Source organism: Muscardinus avellanarius, assembly GCF_963383645.1.
Source record: "Muscardinus avellanarius genome assembly, chromosome: 11".
Classification (NCBI taxonomy): Eukaryota; Metazoa; Chordata; class Mammalia; order Rodentia; family Gliridae; genus Muscardinus; species Muscardinus avellanarius.
The window spans coordinates 51,937,928-51,965,910 of NC_137797.1; the positions used below are offsets into that span (position 1 = coordinate 51,937,928).

General features: G+C 41.6%; 1 protein-coding gene across 2 annotated transcripts; it reads right to left on the reverse strand.

The window, feature by feature from the left end:
* Positions 1-6,403: 6,403 nt before the first annotated feature.
* On the reverse strand, positions 6,404-27,867 carry YEATS4 (YEATS domain containing 4; the record flags this gene model as incomplete). 2 transcript variants are annotated; one of them, XM_080705078.1, is made up of 7 exons in its annotated part: positions 6,404-6,573; positions 12,228-12,315; positions 12,402-12,494; positions 18,275-18,369; positions 18,470-18,536; positions 24,926-25,045; positions 27,817-27,867. In XM_080705078.1, 7 exons carry the CDS (start codon positions 27,865-27,867, stop codon positions 6,404-6,406), a joined length of 684 nt encoding a protein of 227 aa, XP_080561204.1. The 2 variants fall into 2 exon arrangements, with proteins under 2 accessions (XP_080561204.1, XP_080561205.1); XM_080705079.1 differs by lacking the exons at positions 18,275-18,369; positions 18,470-18,536.
* Positions 27,868-27,983: the final 116 nt, after the last annotated feature.

Genomic DNA, 27,983 nt, shown 5'->3' on the forward strand with positions numbered 1-27,983 from the left:
GAAAGAAAGAAAGAAAGAAAGAAAGAAAGAAAGAAAGAAGTGAGATGTCTGGTGCATTTGAATTTCAGGTAAAAAAAAAAAAATAAAGATCATCCATCTCCATTGGCCAGAAGGCATGTTTGTGATCTCTCCTGTGGTATGATCAGTAGCATCTTCTTTGTTACCATCGCTTATCTACACCATCGTACATAGATAAGAAATACTTGCTATATGAATTTGCACATCCTTGTATTCCATGAGGTCAAGTATTATTTATGAGCCATATTTATGCCCCTTTCTTTGCAGTACTGGGGATGGAACCCAGGGACCCTACCACTGAGTTATGTTCTCAGCCCTTTTTTATTTTTTTATAAAAAAGTATTAGCTAGGTGTGGTGGCACACACTTGTAATCCCAGCATTTGGGAGGCTGAGACAGGAGGATCCAGGAGCCTCAACTACTTAGTGAGGCTCTTTGCAACTTGGTGAGACACTGTTTCAAAATAAAGAATCAAAAGTAGGGCTGGGGGTGTAGTTTAGAGGTAGAATGGCCCTGAGTTCCATTCCAAGTACTGCCCAAAATAAAAGAGTATTTATTTATTTTGTAGTACTGGAGATTGGACCTGGGAGCTTTCTACCTCCAAGCTACACCCCCAGCCCTATCTTTTTATTCTTTTATTTTGAAACAGGGTCTCATTAATTTGCAGGTGCCCTCACTAAATAGCTGAGACTAATTGAAAACCTGTGATTCTCTGGTTTCAGCCTCCCAAGTACTGGGATTACAAGCCTGCACTACCACATCTGGTTCTATTTATGGCTTGTAAATAAGTTGTCTAAGCTGGATGTGGTGGCGCACGCTTGTAACCCCAGCATTTGGGAGGCTGAGACAGGAGGATCACGGTTCGCAGACAGCCTCAGTTACTACAAAGTGAGGCCCTTTGCAGCTCAGCGAGATCCTGTTTCAAAATAAAGAATAAAAAAATAGGGCTGAGGGTGTAGCTCGGAGGTAAAATGCCTATGGGTTCCATCCCCAGTACCGCAATAAACAAACAAACAAATAAATAGAGCCAGGCATGGTGGCGCATGCTTGTAATCCCAGCGCTTGGGAGGCTGAGACAGGAGGATCGCACAGGTTCAGAGCCAGCCTCAGTGGGGTCTCGGAGGCCAGGATCGGAGCCTGCCGAGGGGTTAGGCCAGTGCCGGGGGCCAGCGGCCGGCATCGGAGCCTTCCGTGAAGCAAGGCTGCTACTGAGGCCTCCGAGGCCGGGATCAGAGCTTGCCGAGGGGTTAGGCCGATGCCGGGGCCATCGGCTAGCATCAGAGCCTGCCGTGAGGAAGGCCAGTGCTGGGGCCTCCGAGGCCGGGATCGGAGCCAGCTGAGGGGTTAGGCTGGTGTCAGGGCCAGAGAGACCAGAATCAGGGCCTCCTATGAGGCAAGGCCGCTGCTTAAGCCAACCAGGTCTGGATCAGTCCACCTGGTAGCCAGGCCACAACTGGGGCCGTCAAGAGTGGGATCGGTATTTGCCACGCGGCATGCACAGAGAAATATCACAGAAAATTAAAACCAGATGCTTCCCCTAATCAGCAATAACTAGGAGGAAAGGGGCAACAGGAAGTGGTTGAGCTATACAAAGGGCCCTATAGTGAAGCAATTAAGGTGACCAATCAGAGGGTATGGAATAGGGGAGGATGGAGCCTCTTTAAAAAGCAGGAGGTACATAAACAAATGTATCAAAGTTAATCACCAAACAAGCATGGGATAGAGGGAGGGGGAGGGAATGGGATGGGGACTGGATGAGGGCTAATTGGATGATGTGTGCTTGTATATCCTCTTAAGTCTTGTATTCCAGTGTGATGTATGATTACAATGCACCAATAAAAATAAATTAAAAAAAAAAAGCCAGCCTCAGCTACTGAGTGAGACCCTGTTTCCAAATAAAGTATAAAATAGATCTGGGAGTATAACCCGGAGGTAGAAAAGCCCCTAGGCTCCACTGCCAGTACCACACACGCACACAAAATAAATAAATAAATAAATAAATAAATAAATAAATAAATACACATACATACATAATAGAAAAAATTAAATAAGCTGTCTAGCTGGACGTGGTGGTGCATGCTTGTAATTGCAATACATTGGAGGCTGAGACAGGAAGATCCCAATTTCGTAGCCATCTTCAGCTACTTAGTGAAGCTCTCTGCAACTTAGACACTCTTTCAAAATAGAGACCAGGAGCCGGGTGTGGTGGTGCACACTTGTAATCCCAGCATTCAGGAGGCTGAGACCTGGAGGATTGCGGTTCACGGACAACCTCAGCTACTTAGTGAGGCCCTCTGCAACTCAGTGAGACCCGGTTTCAAAATAAATAATTAAAAATAGGGCAGGGGGTGTATCTCGGAGGTCGAATGCCCCTGGGTTCTATCCCCAGACCTGCAAAAAGAAAAACAACAAAAAGAACATACATACATACATACATACATACATACATACATACATACATAATAGAAAAAATTAAATAAGCTCAGTCTAGCTGGGCGTGGTGGTCCTCACTTGTAATCCTAGCATTTGGGAGGATGAGACAGGAGGATCATGGTTTGCAAGCAGCCTCAACTACTTAGTAAGGTCCTTTGCATCTAATAAGACCCTGTTTTGAAATAAAGAATAAAAAAATAGGAGTGAGGGTGTAGCTCGGCAGTAGAATACCCCTAGGTTCCATCCCCAGTACCTAAAAAAGAAAAATAGAATGAGGAAATAGAAGTCAAGATCTTGTAAGATATTTATTTATTATTTATTTATTATTTATTTATTTATTTATTTGTGGTACTAGGGGTAGAAACCAGCTTTTCTACCTTTGGGCTATACTCCCAGACCTATCTTATACTGTGCGATCCTCCTCTAGCACTGGCATTACAAGTGTGCACCACCATGCCTGGCGTAAGATATTTTAATTGGTTTTATAATTCTAAATAAAACTGGCCACTTAAAATAATCACCACCTTATGGCCGGGCGTGGTGGTGAACACTTGTAATCCCAGCTTTTGGGAGGCTGAGACCAGAGAATAATGGTTCAAAGACAGCATCAGCTACTTAGTGAGACCCTTTGCAACTCAATGAAACCCTGTTTCAAAATAAAGAATAAAAACATAGGGCTGGGGTGTGGCTCAGAGGTAGAACACCCTTGAGTTCCATCCCTAGTACTGCAAAAAAAAAAAAAAAGTTTTAAATTCAGTGTTTTTAATATAGTAAGTCACAAGGTTATGTAACTATCATTACTAATCCTAGAAAATTTCGTCAGTCCAAAAGGAAAATTTCTCGGAAACTTTCTCCACCTTCCCCCCCCCCCCCCCGCCATTCCTTGGAAATTACTAATCGACTTTGTTTTTCCTTATTTGCCTTTTCTGAACATTCCATACACATGGAACTCTATGCGGCCTTTGTGTCTTGCTTCTATCACATTGAGGGTAATGTCTTCAGGGTTCATTCACACTGTAGCAGGATCAGTATCTCCTTTTTATGACTAGCCAATATGCCATCATATGGCTATACTACATTTTATTCATGTACACTGATGTACACTTGGGCAGTTCCCTTTAAACCATTATGTTCAATGTTCTGAACACTCGTGTCCAAGTTTTTGTGTGAACAATGTTCATTGTATATGTTATCTAGGCATGGAATTGCTCTATCAGCGGGTGATTATACTTACTTTTTGTGTGTGTGGTAGTAGGGATTGAACCCAGGGGCCTTCTACCTTCGAGATATATCCCCACCCTGATTTTTTTATTTTGAAACAGGGTCTTGTCAAGTTACTAAGGCTGGCTGGTCTTGAACCTGCAATCCTCCTGTCTCAGCCTCCCAAGAAACATATTCTACCATGCCTGGTTTTTTTTTTTTTTTTTTTTTTTTTTTTGCTATGCTGGAAATTGAACCCTGGGGCATTCTATCTCCAAGCTATACCTCCAAGCCCTACTTTTTATTCTTTTATTTTTGGGGTGGGGTTCTGGGGATGGAACCCAGGGGCATTAGACCCCCAAGCTACACCCCCTGCCCTATTTTTTATTCCTTATTTTGAAACCGGGTCTCACTAAGTTGCAGAGGGCCTAAGTAGCTGAGGCTGTCCATGAACTGCGATCCTCAGTCTCAGCCTCCTGAATGCTGGGATTACAAGCATGCGCCACCGCGCCCAGCTTTTATTCTTCATTTTTGAAACAGGGCCTCATTAAGTAGCTGAGGCGGTCTGCGAACTGCAATACTCTGGTTTCAGCCTCCCGGATGCTGGGATTACAAGTGTGCGCCACCATGCCCAGCTCAAAAAATTTTAAAAAGGAGGCACTAGGGGTGTACCTCAGAGGTAGAATGTTCCTGAGTTCAATCCTTAGTATCAAACCAAACTAAAAATCAGTTGGAGTCTGTTACCCAGGTTATCCTCAAAATTGAGGGTTCTAATGGTTCCCCTGCCTCAACCTCCTAAGTAGGTAGGGATTGTAGGTGTAAGCCACCATGCAAGTATGTTTTTCAATGAATTGCCAAACTACTTTCCCAAGTGGATACACCATTTTACATTCCCACTAGCATTTCTCCACATCCTTAACTTTTTATTTATTTTTTGCAGGTCTAGGGATAGAACCCAGGGACATTCTACTTCTGAGCTACATCCTCAGCCCTATTTTTTTATTCATTATTTTGAAACCGGGTCTCAGTGAGTTGCAAAGGGCCCAAGTAGCTGCATCTGTCCACGAACCGTGATCCTCCAGTCGCAGCCTCCTGAATACTGGGATTTCAAGCGTGCACCACCACGCCCGGCTCCACATCCTTCTGTTTTGTCTAAAATTATAGCTATCCTCATGGGTGTGAGGTGGTATTTAATTGTGGTTAACTTGTATTTTCCTTATTAATGATATTGAGCATCTTCTCATATGCTTATTCACCATTCCTGTATCTTCTTGGGAGTCTGTTCAAGTCCTTTCCCCTATTGATTCATTGATTGTGGTACTAGGGATTAAATCCAGGGCACTCAACCACTGAGTTACATTATACTCCAGCTCTTTTATTTTTTTTTGACAGGATCTTGCCAAGTTGGCAAGGCTGGCCTTGAACATGTGATCCTCCTTCCTCAGGCTCCTTTGAGTCACTGGGATTACAGGCATGTGCTCTCCTCACCAACAGGCTCTTTGCCCATTTTTCGTGTGTGTGGGTCTGGGGATGGATCCCAGGGGCATTCTACCTCCGAGCTACACCCCCTGCCCTATTTTTAATTTTTAAAGAGGGTCTCACTAAGTCATGGAGGGCCTAAGTAGCTGAGGCTGTCCTTGAACTGCGATCCTCCTGTCTCAGCCTCCCAAATGCTGGGATTACAAGCATGCGCCACCATGTCCGGCTTCTTTGCCCATTTTTAATTGGGCTGTTTTTTAATAATTGAGCTATAGGAATTCTTGATGATCTCATAGGGAGATCCAAGATTACAGACAGCAACAGTAGCAAGAGCCAACCGAGGGCAAGATTGAGCCACGATGACACATTTTGAACCCACATATCCACCCATGTACAAAATCAGACGTGTCTTATAGACTTTGATTTTGTGAACAGCAAGATGATGACTCTTATCAGTTTCTCAACTAGAATGAGCCTTTTCCCTCATGGGCTTTTCTGATGCACAGACACCTGTACTGTGGGGCATCTTATCTTCAGGGGCCTAGTAGGCATTCCTCTAAAAGGGGCAGGAAAACTGATGCCTGCCACCACTGTAAATGCCACCCTCAAGCTCCAGAGTGCAGAAGTTTCAGACCACAGACACTTTTGTGAGACCTCAAAAATGCTTATAAATGCCACAAATTAAAAAGAGATAAACTGTTTCTTAGACAATGAGGTCACAATACTACGGAGATACATTAATGTATTAAGGGAGCACCACAAAGTCTTCAAAGAGAAAGAAGTGCATTAGGCGGCAGAAACAGGATCTACAAATTATATTTTTTGAATATTTACTGGGCACATATACAAAAGAGGTAGAATGGGAGCTGTAAGAACTTAAATACACACACTAATCTTATTACTAATTCTAACTACTAGAGAAGTATAAAATTTGTTTAAGTTATTCTTTATAATGAAATTCTGATGCCTATCAAAAGGAAAATAAACTACACATATACTCCAATAAAAACTTTTAAAAATTGTGCTTAACATCATATTTTCCCTAAAATGGGGTGATAAAAGGCCTATACAGTACCCAATCTTGTTATACACATATATTTCGCACTGAAGATACAAGAAGAGCACAAATGCTTTGACTCCACTGCTGAGAAATGCTTGGTGAAGACTCTGCATGGCTCCTCTAGGAACACCGCAGCATTTGCATTACGTCCATTTGCCGTTCAAGTCCACCTTGCTTCCAGCTGCGCTCACTACCAAGTTCTCTTCAGAGCTGTTCAGATGTCTTTTGTCTGATCATCTTCTTCGAGTTTCCTGATTTCATTTTTTAAACAATTTATAGTTTCACGACTTGCTTTTAATCTCTCCTTAAGCTCTGCAATTTCAAAGCTTGTTTTTTTCTTGGCAGCTTCTAATTTTTCTCTGGTTTTTACTTCAAGTTCTGCAACTAAAGAAAAATAATTGTACTGAATTATTTTTCTCACATATCCAAGATGTGTCATCAATATGACATTTCCTTAGGTCAATGTTTCCATGAAGTGAGAACAACTTAAGATATTTACATTAAACACAAGTGGATGTAATCCCTGCGCTTGGGAGGCGGAGAGAGGAGGATCGCGCAGGTTCGAAGCCAGCCTTGCTGGCTTAAGAGACCCTGTTTCCAAATAAAAATATAAAATAAGTCTGGGAGTGTAGCCCGGAGGTAGAAGGGTTTCTGGAACCCCAGTACCACCAAAAAATTAAAAAAAAAATTCTAAGTTGGGCATGGTGGTATACACCTATAATTCCAATACTTGGGAAGCTTAGACAGGAGAATCACAGGTTTGATGCGAGGGAGCAATAATTTAGTGAGACCCTGTTTCAAAATAAAATAGGAGCTGGCCGGGCGTGGTGGCGCACGCTTGTAATCCCTGCGCTTGGGAGGCGGAGACAGGAAGATTGCGCAGGTTCGAAGCCAGCCGCACTGGCTTAGGAGACTCTGTTACCAAATTTAAAATAAAATAAAATAAGAGCTGGGCGTGATGGTGCACGCTTGTAATCCCCGCGCTTGGGAAGCTGAGATAAGAGGATCGTGCAGGTTCAAAGTCAGCCTCAGCTACTTCGTGAGGCTCTCAGCAACTTAATGAGATCCTGTTTTCAAATAAAAAATAAAACAGGAGTGTAGCCTGGAGGTAGAAAGTCCCTGGGTTCCATCCCTAGTACCACTAAAAAAAAAGAAAAAAAAAAAAAAAAAAAAAAAAAAAAAGACTGGAATGTATCAGAGGTAGAGTACCCCTGGGTTTAATCTCTAGTACCCCCCACATATACTTCCAGCTCTATACATAACAAACTGCTAAAGAAAAAGTAAAATTACTGCAAAATAAACTACATCTATAAATATGCCAGTTGGATAGTACAGCTTTGTTTTATAAAGAAAAATTCCTACTTTCATCTGACATCTCCATCTTGTGGACATTTTAGGCAATTGTTGCTGATGACTATTATAGTTGTACTTTCCCAAGTAAATTTAAGATGACCACTCACTAGGCATAAAATAGGAGCTGTGTGTGGTGGAGGTGCTTGTAATCCCAATACTTGGGAGGCTGACACAGGAGGATCGTGCAGGTTTCTAAGCCAGCCTCAGCTACTTAGTGAGGCTCTCAGCAACTTAGTAAGACCCTGTTTCCAAATAAAGTATGAAAAAGGTCTGGGAGTAGACCCCACAGGTAGAAAAGCCCCTGGGTTCCACCCCTAGTACCACCAAAAATAAATAAATAAATAAATAATATAAAGAAGAAAAAGAAAGAAAGAAAATGACCATTAACTAAAAACAGAACTGTCTGGTAGAAAAAAAAACTAACTTTGAAATCTGAAAAACTTGAATTAGTTTGTTTATTTATTTATTTAGTGGGTCTAGGGATAGAACCCAGGGGCATTTGACCTCCGAGCTACACTCCCTGCCCTATTTTTTATTCTTTATTTTGAAACATAGTCTCACTAAGTTGCGGAGGACCTCACTATGAAGCTGAGGCTGTCCATGAACCATGATCCTCAGGTGTCAGAATGCTGGGATTACAAGGGTGTTCCACCACACCCGGTTTTCAGTAAGTTTTAAAATGTATCCTAGTAATTGAGAGGCTGAGACAGGAGGATTGCAGGTTTGAGGCCAGCCTTGGCAACTTAGTGAGATTCTGTTATAAAATAAAAAATTAAAAGGGTGTAGCTTGGAGGTAAAATAGAATGCCCTTGGGTTTAATCCCTAGTACCTAAAAATAACATTCAAGTGCCCACATTTTTGTGTTTTCAGCAAAACTAATATTAATTCACTTGTGTATATGATACAAATAATGTGTTTTATTAAAATATTTTTCTGAAAATTAAACCTGATGTACTAAAGCTTATATAGAGAGCTTTATGACTTTGAGAAGTTTTAATCAGTAAATTACATGTCTTATACTATCTTTATTTTCTAATCAAATAAAAGGTTGATTTCATAAGTGGTATTGGCATAGTTGGTAAACTGGGAGGAAAGCTTAATTTAGATCATTACTTGATAATATTTACCCAAACAAGTTCCAGTTTAATTAAAGATAGTTAAGTGTTAAAACAAAAAACAAAACCTTTGGTATGTTTTATTGTGCATGTGTATGTATTGGGAGGCAACTGGGGATTGAACCCAGGGGCATTCTACAATGGTGTTACACCCACAACCCTTTTAATTTTTATATTTTGAAACGGAGTTCCTCTAAGTGACAGTGTGCTGGCCTCAAACCTGCGATCCTCCTGTATCAGCCTCCCAAGTACTGACACTACTTGCAGGCCCCTGTGTCCTAGCAATCAATCTTTATTTTAAAATTAAAGATTACTATCGCTGGGCGTGGTGGCACACACTTGTAATCCTAGAGCTTGGGAGGCGGAGACAGGAGGATCGCGCTGGTTCGAAGCCAGCCATGCTGGCTTAAGAGACCCTGTTTCCAGCCAGGCGTGGTGGCGCATGCTTGTAATCCCTGCGCTTGGGAGGCAGAGACAGGAGGATCGCGCAGGTTCGAAGCCAGCCGCGCATGCTGGCTTAGGAGACCCTGCTTCCAAATTTAAAAAAAAAAAAAGTAAAAATAGGTCTGGGAGTGTAGCCCGGAGGTAGAAGGGCTTTCAGGAACCCCAGTACCACACACACAAAAAAAGAGACCCTGTTTCCAAAAATAAAAAGTATAAAATAGGTCTGGGAGAGTAGCCCGAAGGTAGAAGGGCTTCCAGGAACCCCAGCACCACCAAAACAAACAAACAAACAAAAAATTAAATATTACTATTTAAATATTGAGTGGAAGCTGGGTATGGTGGCACATGCTTGTAATCCCCGCGCTTGGGAGGCTGAGACAGGAGCATCGCATGGGTTTGAAGCCAGCCTCAGCTGGCTTAAGAGACCCTGTTTCCAAATAAAATATAAAATAGGTCTGGGAGTGTAGTCTGGAGGCAGAAGGCACCTGGATTCCATCCCCAGTACCACCAAAAAAAATTAAATAAATAAAATTGAGCTGAGTGTGATAGTGCATGGATACAATCCCAGTACAGCTGAGACAAGAGGATCACAGGTTTGAGGCCAGACTGAGTCACTTAGCCAGGATAACTGTTCTTACAGTTATCCTCAAGTCCCTGTGAGACCTGGCCCCTATTACTCTCTGGCTTTATGCCCCATTCCTCTTCTCTTTGTTCTCTGTTTAGCCACACTGGCCTTTTCTTTCTCCATAGCATCTAATAACTACCTCTACTTTATTGTTCTGGTTTATGTGCTGTTATACTTTACTAGTAACTACCTTCCGCCCAATAGAATGAGAGCTCCATGATGCAGACCTTTTTAACTGATCTGAACACTGCACCTCAGCACCTATCCTCAGCACCTAGAGCAATGCCTGTTATGTAAATGGTGCCCAGTATACACTGTGCACTGCATGTACTATAAAGTCAAAGGAATGACTGAGCAGTGACATGTTAACACAGAGATGGCAAATAGTCGTCTTGAATGCCAAGTGCAAGTAACTGGCAGTAGAAGTAATGTTAGAATATTCTGAAGACATATCAGCTTACAGGGGATATATAATGTGATTATTCACATGGTATTTAGGTATTTACCAATATACCATTAATCAGTAAATAATTGTATATAATGTGGCATAGTTAAAAATGTGAGATAAACTAGTTCTCAGTACACAAAAGTATAACTATTTTCTGCAAGGTTCTTTTTTTTGGTGTGGTACTGGGGATAGAACCCAGGGGCATTCTACCTCTGAGCTATACCCCCGGCCCTATTTTTTATTCTTTATTTTGAAATAGGGTCTCACTGAGTTGCAAAGGGTCTCACTAAGTAGCCAAGGCTGTTCGTGAACCACGATCCTCCTATCTCAGCCTCCCAACTGCTGGGATTACAAGTGTGCGCCACCACATCTGACTCTGCAAGGTTCTTCATGAATATTGTTTTGGAGGATTCTGGGGATTTACCTCCAAGATATATCCCTAGTCTTATTTTATTCTTATTTTAAAAATATTTTACTTATTTTTTTGTGGTACTGGGGGTGGAACCCAGGGGCTTTTCTTCCTCCAGGCTATACTCCCAGACCTATTTTTATACTTTATTTGGAAACAGGGTTTCTCTAAGTTGCTGAGTAGCTAAGGCTGGCTTCAAACCTGTGTGACCCTCCTGTCTCAGCTTCCCAAGCACTGGGATGACAAGCATATGCCACCATGCTTGTTCTCATTTTTATTTATTTGTTTGTTTGTTTATTTATTTATTTATTTATTGCGGGTCTGGGATGGAACCCAGGGGCATTCGACCTCCGAGCTATACCCCCTGCCCTATTTTTTATTCATTATTTTGAAACAGAGTCTCATTCAGTTGCAAAGAGCCTTACTAAGTAGCTGAGGCTTTCCGAGAACTGCGATCATCCGGACTCAGCCACCCAAGTGCTGGGATTACAAGCGTGCGTCCCCATGCCTGGCTTTATTCTCATTTTTAAACAGGGTCTCAGTAGGCTGATGAGAGTATTTGCTGACACTGTCGACCTGCAATCCTCCTATCTCAGCCTCCCAAGTACTGGGATTACAAGACAGGAGGACTGAGGTTTGTGGAAAGCCTCAGCTACTTAGTGAGGCCCTTTGCATGCAACTCAGTGTGACCCTGTTTCAAAATAAAGAATAAAAAAATAAGCCAGGCGTGGTAGTGCACGCTTGTAATCCCAGCATCTGGGAGGCTGAGACGGGAGGATCGCAGTTCACGGACAGCCTCAGCTACTTAGTGAGGCCCTCTGCAACTCAGTGAGACCCGGTTTCAAAATAAAGAATAAAAAAATAGGGCAGGGGGTGTATCTCGGAGGTCGAATGCCCCTGGGTTCCATCTCGAGACCGCCCCCCCCCCAAATAAGTAGACAATATAGCCAGGCGTGGTGGCATGTGTTTGTAATCCCAGCATTTAGGAGGCAAAAACCGGAGGACCATGATTCTTGGACAGCCTCAGCTCCTTAGTGAGGCCCTTTGCAACTCAGTGAGAACCTGTTTCAAAAAAATAAAAAAGGAGACTAAAAAAATAGGGCTGGGGGTGTAGCTTGGAGGTAGAATGTCTCTAAGTTCCATCCCCATTGCCGCAAAAAAAAAAAAAAAAAAAAGTAGACAATATATTTCAGGGAATGTGGAGACTTTTACCTTTTGGGAAGTAGGCCGAGAAAAATTTAAAACATCCTTCTTACATATTCTACAGTAGGACTTATCTTGTTTTCTAACTCCTAAGAAATTTCTTCTTCTTCTTCTTATTATTATTATTTTTTGCGGTACTGGGGATGGAATCCAGGGTCATTCTATCTCCGAGTAACACCCCCAGCCCTATTTTTATTCTTTATTTTGAAACAGGGTCTCACTGAGTTGCAAAGGGCCTAAGTAGCTGAGGCTGGCTTTGAATCTGTGCAATTCTCCTATCTCAGCCTCCCAAATGCTGGGATTACAAGCATGTGCCATCATGCCTGGATATCTATATTATTAAAAGAAAAAAATAGGTTTAATAGCCATTAATCAAGTAATTCTTTCTCCATTCCAGGAGACAATATTTTTCAGGATTAATTATGAATACATGACACTTACATTCTGTTTCATGCTTATAGGCTCCTAATGTTAGCTGACGAGATGTTGTTAATAATTGTTGCATCATTGCTGTTGGGTCTTGAAATATCTTAAGGGGAAAAAAGAAGGAAGAAAGCCTCAATAATTTTAAAGTTCTTTAATTTAAAATGCGTTAACAAATTCATAAAATCTCACCATTTCATCATAGAACTCCGAAACCACCGTTTTTTTCCCCAACATTGCATTGGTATCTGATTGGAACAGCTTTAATAAATGATACAGGGTTACCTAAGAAGTAAAGAAAGATGTCACATCGGTGTAATGGTTTTATCATCATGAGACATTTCTTTAACTGAATTAGAGATTGGAGTTAGCAAACAGCAAATCGAGGACCTGTTTCAACTGCCTAACTTATCATGACAAATCACCTGAACTCTCTGTATTTTTATTTTCCTTTAAGGTAATTCATCCACACCTACTTAACACAAATATTCTAGAGAAGGTAAATAAGGCTCTATTCAGGCATCTCCATTGAGTAACTATATACAAAAGTAACCCAAACAGCTATGGAAATTAAGCTGGAAAATTGCTAAGTGAATTAGATGTCTGTGAAGATTAGATTTTAAGCCAGATGTGGTGGCACACACTTGTAATCCCAGCATTTGGAAGGCTGAGACAGCAGGATCCTGGTTCGCGGACAGCTTCAGCTACTTAGGCCCTTTGCAATTCAGTGAGACCCAGTTTCAAAGTAAAGAATAAAAAATAGGGCTGGGGTGTAGCTTGGAGGTAGAATGCCCCTGGGTTCCATCTCCAGTACCCCCCTCCACACACAAAAAGATTTGAGTTTATAAATTTACTACAGAAAAAAAGTTTTTATATTTTCTTTTTCTTTGCGGGTCTGGGGATGGAACTCAGGGGCATTCAACCTCCAAGTTACACCCCCCTGCCCTATTTTTTATTCTTTATTTTAAAATAGGGTCTCACCAAGTTGCAGAGGGCCTAAGTAGCTGGGCTATCCACAAACCAGTATCCTTGGATCTCAGCCTACAGAATGCTGTGATTACAAGCATGCACCACCGTGCCCGGCTTTCTATTTTCAAAAGGTATAACCAACACTAAAATGTTCAGTGAGAGCCAAATACTTTCCTTGTGGATCTAAAATATAAATGATATAAAATCATTATAAATATTATGTTTTTGCTGTCATTATTATGTTGGTTCTGGGGATCGAACCTAAGGGGTAGGAATATTCTACTGCCAAGCTATATCCCTCCTCCCATTTATTTTTTTGAAACAGTGTTTTCCACGCCCGGATAAGGCTCTAGTTTCAATTCCCAGCACTGGGAGCCACAGGGAGGGGGAAATATGGAAATATGAAATGCAGAGAATTCAACTAAAGTAATAGTACAGGCAAGCAATCTGAAAATAGAAGAATATAAATCATATGCCATGTTTAAAGCAGATAATTTGACAAATTTCTGGAATAGGCAGAAAGCAGATGCTATTGCACAGTAGAATAAAAAATCATAACACAGAATAACCAAAAACTTCCTGACTACTTAAGTCAGAAAACTGCATCAGATGTAGGAGCCAGAGCTCCTAGGAATCCCTGAGAGGATCCAAGAGCAACTGGGTGGGTATCAAATCACAAAAACTGTGTGTAGCTACGTTTGTTGACCCTCCTTTTCTCTCCTCTCATAGACAAGAAACCATATCCCCCGTCCCACTTTTTTTTTTTTTTGCAGTACTGGGGATGGAACTCAGGGGTATTCTACCTCCGGGCTACACACCCCAGCCCTATTTTTTTTTTTTTTCAAATTTTGAAACAGGGTCTTACTGACTTGCAAAGGGCCTCACTAAATAGTAGCTGAGGCTGTCCACAAACCGTGATCCTCCTGTCTCAGCTTCCCAAATGCTGGGATTACAAGTGAGCGTCACCACACCTAGCTAGCATATCCCCTTTTGATACTTAGAATTTTTCACCTGAACAATCAAGTATGAAGAAGAAATAAAGACATTTTCATACAGACAGTGCTCTGAAAGTTTATTTCTCAAGCATCATTTCTTTTTTTTTTTCTTTTTATTTGTGGGTCTGGGGATGGAACCCAGAGGCATTTGACCTCTGAGCTACACCCGCTGCCCTATTTTTTTTTTTTTTATTCTTTATTTTGAAACCGGGTCTCACTGAGTTGCAGAGGGCCTCGCTAAGAAGCTGAGGCTGTCAATAAACCGCGATCCTCCAGTCTCAGCCTCCCAAATTCTGGGATTACAAGCGTGAGCCACCATGCCCAGCTCAAGCATCATTTCTAAAAAAATGCCTCTAGCAAAGAAACCTAGAGAGGAAAATGAAAAGGATCATCTGGCATCATTAGGCGTGGACAGTTACTAAAGTTGGGAAATCCAAAGTTAGAGGTTTAAATATATAAGATGCATGGGGTAATTTTTAGAGGAATCGAAAACAATAACTGTTAGAGTGGTTTTCCTGTGGTGGCACATGCCTGTAATCCCAGCTCCCTGGAAGGCTGAGGTAGAAAGATTAGAAAGGTCAAGGCCAGAGCCAGGTGTGGTAGTGCATGCTTGTGGGAGGCTGAGGCAGGAGAATCAGGGTTCAAGACAACCTCAGCTACTTAGTGAGGTCCTTTGCAACTTAGTGAGACCCCTTTTCAAAATAAAAAATAAAGAATAAAAAATAGGGCTAAGGGTGTAGTTTGGAATTGGAGGTAGAATACCCCTGGGTTCCATCCCCAGTACCGCAAAAAAAAAAAAAAAAAAAAAAAAAAGTTCAAGGCCAGCCTGGGCAACTTAGCAAGACCCTGTCTTGAAATAAAACAAAAGCCTGGGGATGTGGATCAGTGGTAGAACACTTATCTAGCATGTGTGAGATTCTGGATTCAATCCCTAGGATGACAAGAAAAAAAAAAAAAAAAAGTAAAAAGTGGTTTTCTTTGAAAAGGGGTGGGAAAATGAGAAAAGAAGATATTATGAGATGAACTGTGTCCTCCAAAAAGATAAGGTGAAGTCCTAACTCCTTAGTACTTGTGGATATTACCTTATTTGGGTCTTTGAAAATGTAATTAAGATGGCCAGGGAATGGTGGCATGAGTTGGTAGTAACAACTTGGAATGTTGAGGCAGGAGAATCATGAGTTCAAGGCCAGACCGGGTAACACAGTTAAGATCCTTAATAAAAGCTGGGTGTGGTAATGCACTTGGGAGGCTGAGACAGGAGGAACATGCAGGTTCGAAGCCAGCCTCAGCTACTTAGTGAGGCTCTCAGTAACTTAGTGAGACCCTGTTTCCAAATAAAATATAAAATAGATCTGGGAGTATAGCTCGAAGGTAGAAAGCCCCTGGGTTCCACCCCCAGTACCACACACACACACACACACACACACACACACACACACACACACACACACACAAGATCTTTAATAAAAATTATTAGGCTGGGCGTGGTGGCAAGAGCTTGTAATCCCCGTGCTTGGGAGGCGGAGACAGGAGGACTGCACAGGTTTGAAGCCAGCCTTACTGGCGTAAGAGACCCTGTTTCCAAATAAAATATAAAATAGGTCGGGGAGTGTAGCCCAGAGGTAGAAGGGTTCTATCCCTAGTACCACCAATTAAAAAAAAATAATTATTAGAAGCTTGGCGTGGTGGCGCATGCTTGTAATCTCAGCATTTGAGAGCCTGAGACAGGATTGCAGGTTTGCAGACAGCCTCGGCTACTTAGTAAGGCCCTTCGTAACTTAGTGAGACCCTGTTTTAAAATAAAAAATAAAAATTAGGGCTGGGTATGTAACTTGGAGGTAGAATGCCTCTGGGTTCAATTCCCAGCACTAAGAAAAAAAAATCATTAGGATAGTAGGATAGTTAGGCATGGTGGCTCACACTTGTAATCACAGTACTTGGGAGGCCGAGACAGGAGGATCACAGGTTCAAAGCCAGCCTCAACAACTTACTGAGGCCCTCTGCAACTTTGTGACACCCTGTTTCCAAATAAGAAATAAAATCAGACTGGAGGTTTAGCTCAGAGGTAGAATGCCTCTTGATTCAATCCCCAGTGCCACACACACATCATCATCAGGATAGGTTCTAATTCCATGAAAATGATGTCATTATGAGAGGTGAGTATCATTATCAGAGATAAGAGAGGGTAATAACCTCTCCCGTTTTTTGTGGTACTGGGGACTGAACCCAGGGCATTTTACCTCTAAAGCCCTTGTGAAAATGGAGCAGACTTGAGTTAAGCCAAGAAATAGCAGCTAAAAAGAGCCACCAAAAGCCGGGCGTGGTGGCACATGCTTGTAATCCGAGCATTTGGGAGGCGGAGACAGGAGGATTGTGCAGGTTGAAGCCAGCCTCAGCCACTTAGCCAGGCCCTTTGCAATTCAGTGAGACCCTGTTTCAAAACAAAAAATAAAAAACAGGGCTGGGAGTGTTGCTTGGAGGTAGAATACCCCTGGGTTTCATCCCCAGTTACTGGCAAAAAAAAAAAAAAAAAAAAAAGAGTCAACTAAGCTGGGGATGGTGGTGGCACACATCTCTCATCCCAGGACTTGGGAGGCTGAGACAGGAAAATTTCAGGTTTGAAGCTAATCTCAGCAACTTAGCAAGACTCTGTCTCAAAATAAAAAATAAAACAGGGTTAGGGTGTAGTTCTGAGATAAAGTGCCCTTGGGTTCAATCCTCAGTCACCCCCAACACCATAAAAAGTATGTTTGGTGCTAAAATAAATTTTTAAGGAAAAATTAATGGTGATAAATATTAAATCCCAGCCACACATATGTGGAATGAAAGCCATGAGTTGTGATTTATAGAAAGGTACAAAAATAGTCATTTTAGTAAAAAAAAAAAAAAAAAAACTAGAAAGTTTCTGAGCACATGACTTGATTTCTGAGCCTTGCTTGGAGAAATTCTTATCAAGCAACATAAGTAATACAACAATGAAAAAGAAGTCACTAATATTAATAAGAATGTATGAGCATGATAAAAAAAATAAAGCTGTTAATACTGATGTCAGCTTAAAAATATTGTTTTTAAGAGTTCAGAGAGCAAATGGACTCAGCATCACTAACAACTAATGGTACTAATGAGCTTTAAATGTTTTCTATTTTAGCTGGGTGTGGTGGTGCATGCTTGTAATCCCAGGATTTGGGAGGCTGAGACAGGAAGATGCGGTTTGAGGACCGCCTCAGCTTCTTAGAAAATAAAGAATAAAAAATAGGGCTGGGGGTGTAGCTCGGAGGTAGAATGTCCCTGGGTTTTATCCCCAGTACCACAAAACAAACAAAGTTTTTTTTTTTCCTGCAGCAATTATCTAATGTTCATGGCTTCCTTTCTTCCTTCCTTCCTTCCTCCCTTCCTTCCCTCCTTCCTCCCTCCCCCCCCCCCTTTCTTTCTTCTTTCTTGTGGTACTGGAGATGGAACCCAGGGGCATTCTACCTCTGATATACACCTCCAGCCCTATTTTTTATTCTTTATTTTGCCTGCCTCTTTCTTTCTTTCTTTCTTTCTTTCTTTCTTTCTTTCTTTCTTTCTTTTTCTTTACTGGAGATGGAACCCAGGGGCATTCTACCTCTGATATACACCTCCAGCCCTATTTTTTATTCTTTATTTTGCCTGCCTCTTTCTTTCTTTCTTTCTTTCTTTCTTTCTTTCTTTCTTTCCTTCTTTCTTTCTTTCTTTCTGTACTGGAGATGGAACCCAGGGGCATTCTACCTCTGATATACACCTCCAGCCCTATTTTTTATTTTTTATTTTTAAACCGGGTCTCACTGAGTTGCAAAGGGCCTCACTAAGAAGCTGAGGCTGTCCGCAAACCATGATCCTCTGGTCTCAGTGTCCCAAATGCTGGGATAACAAGCCTGTGCCACCACGCCCAGATCATGGTTTCTTTCTAATAGATGTTCATATGATATCTCTTCTTTCCATATTTGAAGGGGGGGGGACTTTTTGAAAGGCACTTCAAATACACCATGCACACATTTGAATGAATACTAGCTGTTTACTAGGTATTTTCAAAATTACAAAAAAATTTAGTTTATATTTACAAAGAATAACTTTACTCACAGGTCTTTCATTAGGGTCAATGAAAAATATTTTGATGATTATTTCAAATTCACCCCATCCTGTTTCAGTAATTTCATATGGAGGCTTAGTAACAACTGAAATGAGGGAGAAAAAATAAAAAATAATTGTAAATTACTGATTGAATTTCCTGGCTCTTTTTAATTTTGCATATTATGAATTAAAAGACTACTGTACCTCTCAAAGGATTGCCATAGCTTTCATGTAATTTAAACTGGATTTTCTTCACATATGCTGACATATCCTAAAAAAAAAGAAATTAATTAGTTCTACCATCTACATACAAAAACTAAAATGGGAATATACTCAGCATATGTACCAAGTTTTATAAAGCATACTTTCCCCCAAATTTTATACAATCCAATTTAAAAATCAGTTATACCTGTTGTTATTGTTGTTGTTGTTTAAAAAAAAAAAAAGAAGTATTTGAACTGGGTGTAATAGTGCATGCTTATAATCCCAGTAATTGGGAGGCTGAGAAAGAAGGATTGCAGGTTCACAGCCAGCCTCAGCTACTTGGTAAGGCCCTTTGTAACTTAGTCAGACCCTGTTTCAAAATAAAGAATAAAAAATAGGGCTGAGGGTGTATCTCAGAAGTAGAAAAGCCCTGGATTCAATCCTCAGTACTATAAAAATAACACATTTCTGGTATTTTTGTAGAAATAATTATATAAACAAAGCAAATCTGTAGTTGACTTTAGGGAACAAAATTATATAAAACTAAAGAAGCCGTGCATGGTGTCACATGCCTGTAATCTCAGTACTTGGGAGACTAAGACAGAGAGACTGCAGGTTGGAGGACAGCCTCAGCAATTTAGGGAGACTCTCAACAACCTAGCAAGACCCTATTTCCAAATGAAATATAAAATAAGCTGGGTGTGGTGGTATATGCTTGTAATGCCAATACTTGGGAAGCTGAGACAGGAGGAATGCAAGTTCACAACCAGCCTCAGCAATTTAGTGAGGCCCCTGTAACTTATGAGACCCTGTTTCAAAATAAAGAATAAAATAGGGGTGGGAGTGTGTCTCAAAGGTAGACTGCCCCTGGGTTCAATTCCCAGCACCACAAACACACACCCTAAAAAACTAAAGCAACCTAAAACTGCTGGATATGCTTTAAGCCAGGCATGGCGTGCATGCCTGTAATTCCAATATTTGGGCGGCTGAGACAAGAGGATTGTAGGTTTAGGACAGCTTCAGTAAGCAGTGACAAGACCTTGTTTCAAAATATAAATAAAACAGGGCTTGCCGGGCGTGGTGGCGCACGCTTGTAATCACCGCACTTGGGAGGCAGAGACAGGAGGATCGCGCAGGTTCGAAGCCAGCCGCGCGCGCTGGCTTAGGAGACCCTGTTTCCAAATAAAAATGTAAAAATAGGTCTGGGAGTGTAGCCTGGAGGTAGAAGGGCTTCCAGGAACCCCAGTACCACCAAAAAAAAAAAAAAAAAAAAAAACCAGGGCTGGGGTTGTAGTCCTATTTTAGAATAGGGTAGAATGCCTCTGAGTTCAATCCCCAGCACCAAACAAACAACTAAAAATTAAATAAGGCTGGAGTGTAGCTCAGAGGTAGAATGCTTCTGGGTTCAATCCCTAGAACCATAAAAAATAAATACATAAATAAAATTGTGCTTTAATTTAAAGCACAGAAGCACACTTACTAGTTCTAGTACACAGAAGAGCTTTAGCTGGTAGAGGGGTTTTTTAATATAATTCAAAGCCAGGTGGTACACTGGCACATGCCTGTAATTCTAGCAACTTTGGAGGCTGAGATGAGAGAATCGAAAATTCAAGTCCAGCCTGGGCAAATTAGTGAAACCCTATCTCAAAAAAGGCTGGGGATATAACTCTGGTAGAGCACACATGTGCAAAGCCCGAGTTCAGCCACCAAAAACTGCCAAAAAAAATTTGTTTTCAAAATGCAAACTAGAATAAGTCATACTCAATACAGTAATATCTACTATTGTTTTACTTGTTTTCAGGGTGTGTGTGTATGTGTGTGTGTGTGTGTGCGTGTGTGTGTTTGGTCCTGTGGACTGAACACAGGAGTATTCTACCTCTAAGCTACACCAGCCCTGTTTTATTTTTTTAGTTTGAAACAGGATCTAAGTTGCTGATTCTCCTGCTAAATGGCTGAGAGTAGAGCCGGGCATGGTGGTGCACACTTGTAATCCCAGTATTTGGGAAGCTGAGATGGGAGGATCCAGGTTCTCAGCTACTTAAGCCCTTTGCAACTCAGTGAGACCCTGTTTCAAAATAATAAAACATAGGGCTGAGGGTGTAGCTTGGAGGCAGAATGCTCATGGGTTCCATTCCCAGTACTGCAAAATAAAAAAAAAATAAATAAATGGCTGAGAGTAGCTTCAAACCTGTAATAATCCTGTCTCAATCTCACAAGTACAGGAATTACAGGCATGTGCTTCATGCTGGACTACACATGCAATTTTTTTTTTAGGGGGGGATGTCACTGAGGATTGAACTCAGGGGCATTCTACTCTGAGATAAACCCTCAGCCCTATTTTATTATTAAACAAGGCTTAACTAAGCTGGCCGTGGTGGCGCATACTTGTAATCCCCGCATTTGAAAGGCTGAGACAGGAGAAGTTCGAAGCCAGCCTCAACTACTGAGTGAGGCTCTCAACAAATTAGTAAGACCCTGTTTCCAAATAAAATATAAAATAGGTCTGGGAGTATAGCCCAGAGGTAGAAAGCCTCTGGGTTCCACCCCCAGTACCACAAAAAAAAAAAAAAAAAAAAAAAGCAAAGTTTGAACCCGCAATCCTCTTGTCTCAGCCTCCCAAGTACTGGGATTACAAGCATGCGCCACCACGCTAGGCACCAGTTTCACTTTTAAGAATTTGTATAAACTGGGCAATGGTGGCACACGCTTGTAATCCCAGAATTTGGGAAGCTGAGAATGGAGGATCGCAGTTCGTGGACAGCCTCAGCTACTTAGTGAGGCACTCTGTAACTTAGTGAGACCCTGTCTCAAAATAAATAATAATTAAAAAAAAAAGTTGTAATCCCATCACTTGGGAAGATGAGACAGGAGGATTGCACAAGTTCAAAGCTAGCCTCAGCTACCGAGTAAGGCTCTCAGCAATTTAGTGAGACCCTGTTTCAAAATAAAAATATAAACTAGGTCAAGGGCGTAGCACAGAGGTAAAGGTATCTGGGTTCTATCCCCAAGACCACACACACAAAAAAAATTTGTATAAAAGCCCAGTGTGGTGGTACACACTTGTAATCCCAGTACTTGGGAGGTTTAGACAGGAGGATTGCAGTTTCAAAGACAGTCTCAGCAACTTAGTGAGACCCTGTTTCCAAATAAAAAATAAAATAGGAGTGGGGCGTGGTGGCGCATGCTTGTAATCCCAGCATTTGGGAGGCTGAGACTGGAGGATTGAGATTTATGGACAGCTTCAGCTACTTAGTGAGGCCCTCTGCAACTTAGTGAGAGACCCTGTTTCAAAATAAAGAATAAAAAGCAGGGCAGGGGGTGTAGCTCAGAGGTCGAATGCCCCTGGGTTCCATCCCCAGACCCGCTAAATAAATAATAAAATAAAATAAAAATAGGGCTGAGGGTGTAGCTTAGAGGTAGAATGCCCCCTGGGTTCAATCTCTAGCACCACAAAACAAACAAACATACTAATAAATAAAAAATGACATTGGTATTATAATGCAATTATATCTTTTTTTCTGGTGGTACTGAGTATGGAACCCAGGGGCATTCTACCTGTGAGCTACACCCCCAGCCCTATTTTTTATTCTTTTTTTGTGTGTGTGTGTGGTACTGGGGTGGAACCCAGAGGCTTTCTACCTCCGGGCTATACTCCCAGACCTGTTTTTTTAATATTTTATTTGGAAACAGGATCTCACTGAGTTGCTGAGAGCCTCACTAAGTAGCTGAGGCTGGCTTCGAACCTGCGCGATCCTCCTGTCTCAGCCTCCCAAGCGCGGGGATTTCAAGCATGCGCCACCACGCCTGGCATCCTCTTTTTTATTCTTTATTTTGAAACAGGGTCTTACTGAGTTGCAGAGGGCCTAAGTAGCTGAGGCTGGCTGTGAACTGCAATCCTCTTGTCTCAGCCTACCGAATGCTAGGATTCCAAGCATGAGCCACCACACTCAGCTTAATAGTATCTTAATACCTTGCTTTTGTCACTTGTTAGAGTGTAATGATTTTTCCTGAGGCAGATTTTCACAAGAATCTTTAAACACTCTTTGGAGAACACTTCATTCGTTTCTTCTACAAATATTTGAGTGACTACCACTATATCAGATGCTAATCATACAATGGTAAATATAATTGTCCTCAGTCACTAGGCACTCACTGTGGAGCAGGGAATATAAGATAAAATCAGCACTCAATATAATGTGTTATGAGGGGATTAGTTATGAATACATAGGAGGGGTGCCTAATTTAGTTTTTGGAAGTCAAAAAAGTAGTTGAAAGAAAATGACACTTGAAGGACATAAAGAACCAACAGGAATAGAGTAAGAAGAAATGAGTGAAGACATTTTAGAGTGCTCCTTTGACCGTAACTAGCGAGTAGTTTAGTATTGGTAGAATATGGGGAATGAGGTAGTGATGAGCAACAGACAGGCATAAGCCTGCAAAGAAAAGATCATGGTAATTTTTCTTTTTTAAAAAATTTTTTTATTGGTGTATTATAGTTATACATCTTAGTGGGATAAAAGATGGTGGAGACATACATGCACACATCACCCTAATTTTTCTAAAAAAAAAAAAGAAAGAAAAAAATTCAATCTATCATGAGGCAATTGATAGCCATTGAAGGGTTGGGATTTCTTATAGCAGTTTTAATGAGATATGATTCACTTACTATACAGTTTACCTATGTGAGGGGTCCAGTTAAATGGTTTTCAGTAATATTCATAGTTATACAACTATCACCACAATCAATTTTAGAATATTTCTTATTACACAAAAAGCAATCCCATACCCAAAATCACTCACCCCTGACTTTCCTCTTACCCCTCCACTGGCAACCACTAATCTGTTTTCTGTGTCTATGAATTTACCTATTCTGGACATTCATATAAATGGTATTACAGTATGTGACAGACATATTATGTCTGTCTTCTTTCACTTAGCGTAATGCTTCCAATTTCCATCATTATGCATAGCATTTATCAGTACTTTGCTTCTTTTTATTGCCTAGTAACATTCCATGGAATGAATATGCAACATTTTATCTCTCCATTTATCAGCTAACAGACATTTGGGTTGTTTCTATATTTCTGGCTATTACAAATAATGTGACATTCCTCTCCAAGCTGAGGAAGTTACTCATTCAATGGACATCTGCTGAATACCCTGTCTACTGGCTGTTCTCCAGGAATTGGAAATCTGGCAGCAAAACAAAATGACCAGTAAGTGGATTACACAGCAGATCTGTCTTCTACATTCTGTGATGTCCATATTACCACATTATTACTTTAAGTATTAGCTGCTATTCCTGTAACACATAATTGCATACTTTGTTAACTTAAGATAGGATGTTTGAAGGTATACTTATACTGTGTCTCCAGCAGGATAATTCTTGTTATCTTAATTTTAGTTAAAAAACTTTTTCGAGCTGAACATGGTGTTACACACCTGTAATCCTAGTACTTGGGAGGCTGAGATAGGAGGACCACAGGTTTGAGGACAGCCTCAGCAAATAGTGAGACTGTCAGCAACCTAAAGAAACCCTGTTTCAGCCAGGTGTGGTGGCACATGCTTGTAATCCCAGCATTTGGGAGGCTGAGATGGGAGGACTGCAGTTCACAGACAGCTTCAGCTACTTAGTGAGACCCTGTTTCAAAATAAAGAATAAAAAAGCCGGGCGTGGTGGCGCATGCTTGTAATCCCCGTGCTTGGGAGGCAGAGACAGGAGGATCGCGCAGGTTTGAAGCCGCGCTGGCTTAAGAGACCCTGTTTCCAAAAATAAAAAAATATAAAATAATTCTGGGAGTGTAGCCCGGAGGTAGAAGGGCTTCCAGGAACCCCAGCACCACCAAAAAAACCCCAAAAAAACAAAAAACAAAAAAAGAATAAAAAATAGGGGAGGGGGGTGTAGCTTGGAGGTCACATGTCCCTGGGTTCCATTCCCAGGCCCGAAGGAAAAAAAAACAACCCTGTTTCAAAAATAAAAAAATAGGGCCGGGAATGCAGAATGCCCCCAAGTTCAATGCCCAGTATTACACACCAAAATAAATATATAAATGTTTTAGAAAGTTGATTTCTACTAATTACATGAAGATGACAGTTCTCACTTTAAAAAATTTTTTTTCTTTGCAGTATTGAAGATTGAACCCAGAGGCATTCTACTGCTGAGCTACACCCTCAGCCCAATTTTATTTCATATTTTAAACAGGGTCTCACTAGGTTGATGAGAGTTCACTACTTGCTGAGGCTGTCCTCAAACTTGCAATCCTCCTGTCTCAGCCTACCAAGTACTAGGATTACAGGCATGCGCTACTACACCTGGCTCAAAAATTTTTTTTAGCAACACTTCTATAATGGGTCAATTTTCTAATCAGAAAGTTACTTTTAAAATATTTTATAATTTATCTTCAAGCAAAACAAATTGTAGCTTCAAAAACAATTTCAGGAAAAACAAATGCCTACCTCATTTCTATACGGTTTTACATATACTGTCCACTGATGTGTATGCCCATCTTCTTCTCTTTTCTTCCCAAAATATCGAGCAACATTACCATAAACTATTGGTTTAACGATAGTAACCCCCTAAAAGAAAAATAATTTAAAAATCAGCAAATACTGTACCATTATAGAATGAGAGTTCTCAAAGCTTGTTTTAAGGAATGGTAGGCTAATACTCTAGAATTTAATTAAAACATGGCCTTTAGCCAGGTGTGGTGGCACACGTTTGTAATCCCAGCATTCAGGAGGCTGAGACAGGAGGATTGCGGTTCGCAGACAGCCTTAGCTGCTTAGCGAGGCCATTTGCAACTCAGTGAGACCCTGTTTCAAAATAAAGAATAAAAAATAGGGCTGGGGGTATGGCTTGGAGGTAGGAATACCCCTGAGCTCCATTCCCAGTACAAAAAAATAAAAGGCCTTTCTCAAATCAATTTCAGTCTCATTTCATGTTAACACAAATAACTGAATACCAAATTACAACATTCCTTCTTTGAAAATGCTTTTACATAAATCACATAAAGCACTTGGAAATTTTGTTAAAGAAAGGCAAAAGGTCCTTTACTTTGTAACTTAAAGCTAGGAATATGAATAAATTTCCAACTTGAATGGCATCGCTTGATGGTAATGACCTTGCTAATTAGCCTATGGCATGCTTACCAAAGTTTAGTACAAAAATGAAAGGCAGTTTGAGAGAGGATTTTAGGTATTAAGAAGAGTGAACAGCTTTCATTTTATTACTTATGTGTTTACTTTATTCTGTATTAGAAAAATAACCATAACTAGAAATTTAAACATACAACTTCAAAATGCTTAAAGAGAGGCTTTTAAAAACATAATTAAGCTGGGAATGGTCGCGCACGCTTGTAATCCCCACGCTTGGGAGGCGGAGACAGGAGGATCACGCAGGTTCGAAGCCAGGAGGATCACGCAGGTTCGAAGCCAGCCGTGCTGGCTTAGGAGACCCTGTTTCCAAATAAAATAAAAAGTATAAAATAGGTCTGGGAGTGTAGCCCGGAAGGCATAGAAGGGCTTCCAGGAACCCCAGTACCACTAAAAAAAAAAAACAAAAAACAAAAACAACGTAATTGAGCTGGGCGTAGTGGCACACACTCTTAATCCCAGCAGCATTCAGGAGGCTGAGACAGGAGAATCAAGGTTTGGACAGCCTCAGCTACTTAGGCCCTTTGCAACTCAGTGAGACCCTGTTTCAATATAAAGAATAAAAATAGGACTGGGGGCATAGTTTGGAGGTAGAATGCCCCTGGGTTCCATACCTCAGTACGGCCAAAAAAATAAATAAATAAATTGTGCTACATGTGGTGGTACACACCTGTAATCCCAGTATTTGAGAGAATGAAACACGAGGATCAAAGGTTCCTCCTAAGCAATTTATCTAGACCGTTTCGAAATGAAAAATAAAATAGGGTTGGGGGTGTAGCTTAGAGGTAGAATGCCTCTGGGTTCAATACTCAGTACTACACATAAATATAATTAATGTTTTAGTCCCTTGTTTTGTAGTAGTTTCCTATTAGTAAAAATACCTGTCCAAAACTTGGGCAAAATACATACATTTGCTGGGCATGGTGACACATAGCTGTAATCCCAATGCTTGGGAATGGAAACAGGGAATCACAGGTTTGAGGTCAGCCTCAGCAACTTAGACTCTGTTTTAATACAAAAAATAAAAAGGGTTGGGGGTTGTAGCTTGAAGGTAGAATGCCACTGGGTTTAATTATGACTGTGTGTGTGTGTGTGTGTGTGTGTGTGTGTGTGTGTGTATGTGTAACTGGGGATGGAACCCAGGGGCCTTCTACCTCCGGGCTACACTTTCAGATCTATTTTATATTTTATTTGGAAATAGGGTCTAAGTTGCTGAGGCTGGCTTTGAACCTGAGGGATCCTCCTGTCTCAGCTTCCAAAGTACTGGGATTACAAGCATGCACCACCACACCTGGCTTTAAATTTTTATACATGTGTGTACATATATACAGACAGACATCCATATATATATACAAATAACCTACATTTAAAAATTATAAACGGAGCCAGGCGTGGTGGCCCATGCTTGTAATCCCAGCCTTTGGGAGGCTGAGACCCTAGAGTCCCAGCTCACGGACAGCCTCAGCTAGTGAGTCCTTCCGCAACTTGGTGAGATCCTGTTTCAAAATAAAGAATAAAAAAATAGGGCAGGGGGGTGGAGCTCGAAGGTCGAATGTCCCTGGGTTTCATCCCCAGACCCGCAAAAAAAAAAAAAAAAAATTATAAATGAGGCTGGTCGTAGTGGCGCAAGCCTGTCATCCCGTCCGTGGGAGGCTGATCATGGGTTGGAGGGCAGCCTCAGCAAATGTGCGACCTTCATCAACCTAGCAAGACCTTGTTTCAAAATAAAAATAAAATAGGGCTGTAGATGAAGCTCGGAGGTAAAATCCCTAGTGCCATAAATAAATACACAAGCGGACGTTTACTAACTGTTCTCTACATGCCAGGCACAGTATTACGTTCTTCAAAAGTCTTGAGTATTATCTTGGCCACAGCCTGGGGGCTTTGTGATCGCCAGAACTCGGGCAAATCCACGCCTCAGTTCTCCTATTTGTACACAGTAGGAGCGTCTTCCAGCGGCACAACGCGCACCAACTCCGGCGTCACTGCGGGCTCCGCCGGGGGCCTCGGCCTCCGCCCGGGGCGGGTCCGTTCTGGCGGAAGTGAGGGGGCGGCGACGAGGGCGGCGGGGCCCAATCAACACCGAGTACGCGCTCAGCGGCTCTGACTCGCGCTCCGCCTTAGGACCCCGGTTCGAGCCCGCGGAGAAAAGGCGCGAAAGGGCGCCAGGCGGACCCCCGGCGCGGGGCACTGACCTTCACTCTCCCGCCGGAGTCAGGCCCAAATTCGGCCATTCTCTTGAACATATTGTCCCACGGAAGAAGCCGCCGCCGCCGCCGCCAGGAAAAGAGACTGGGGCCGGCGGGGTCGCCGCTGCCCAACAGGCCCCGCTCCTCCCGCGCGGGCCCAGGCGGAGGGTTTG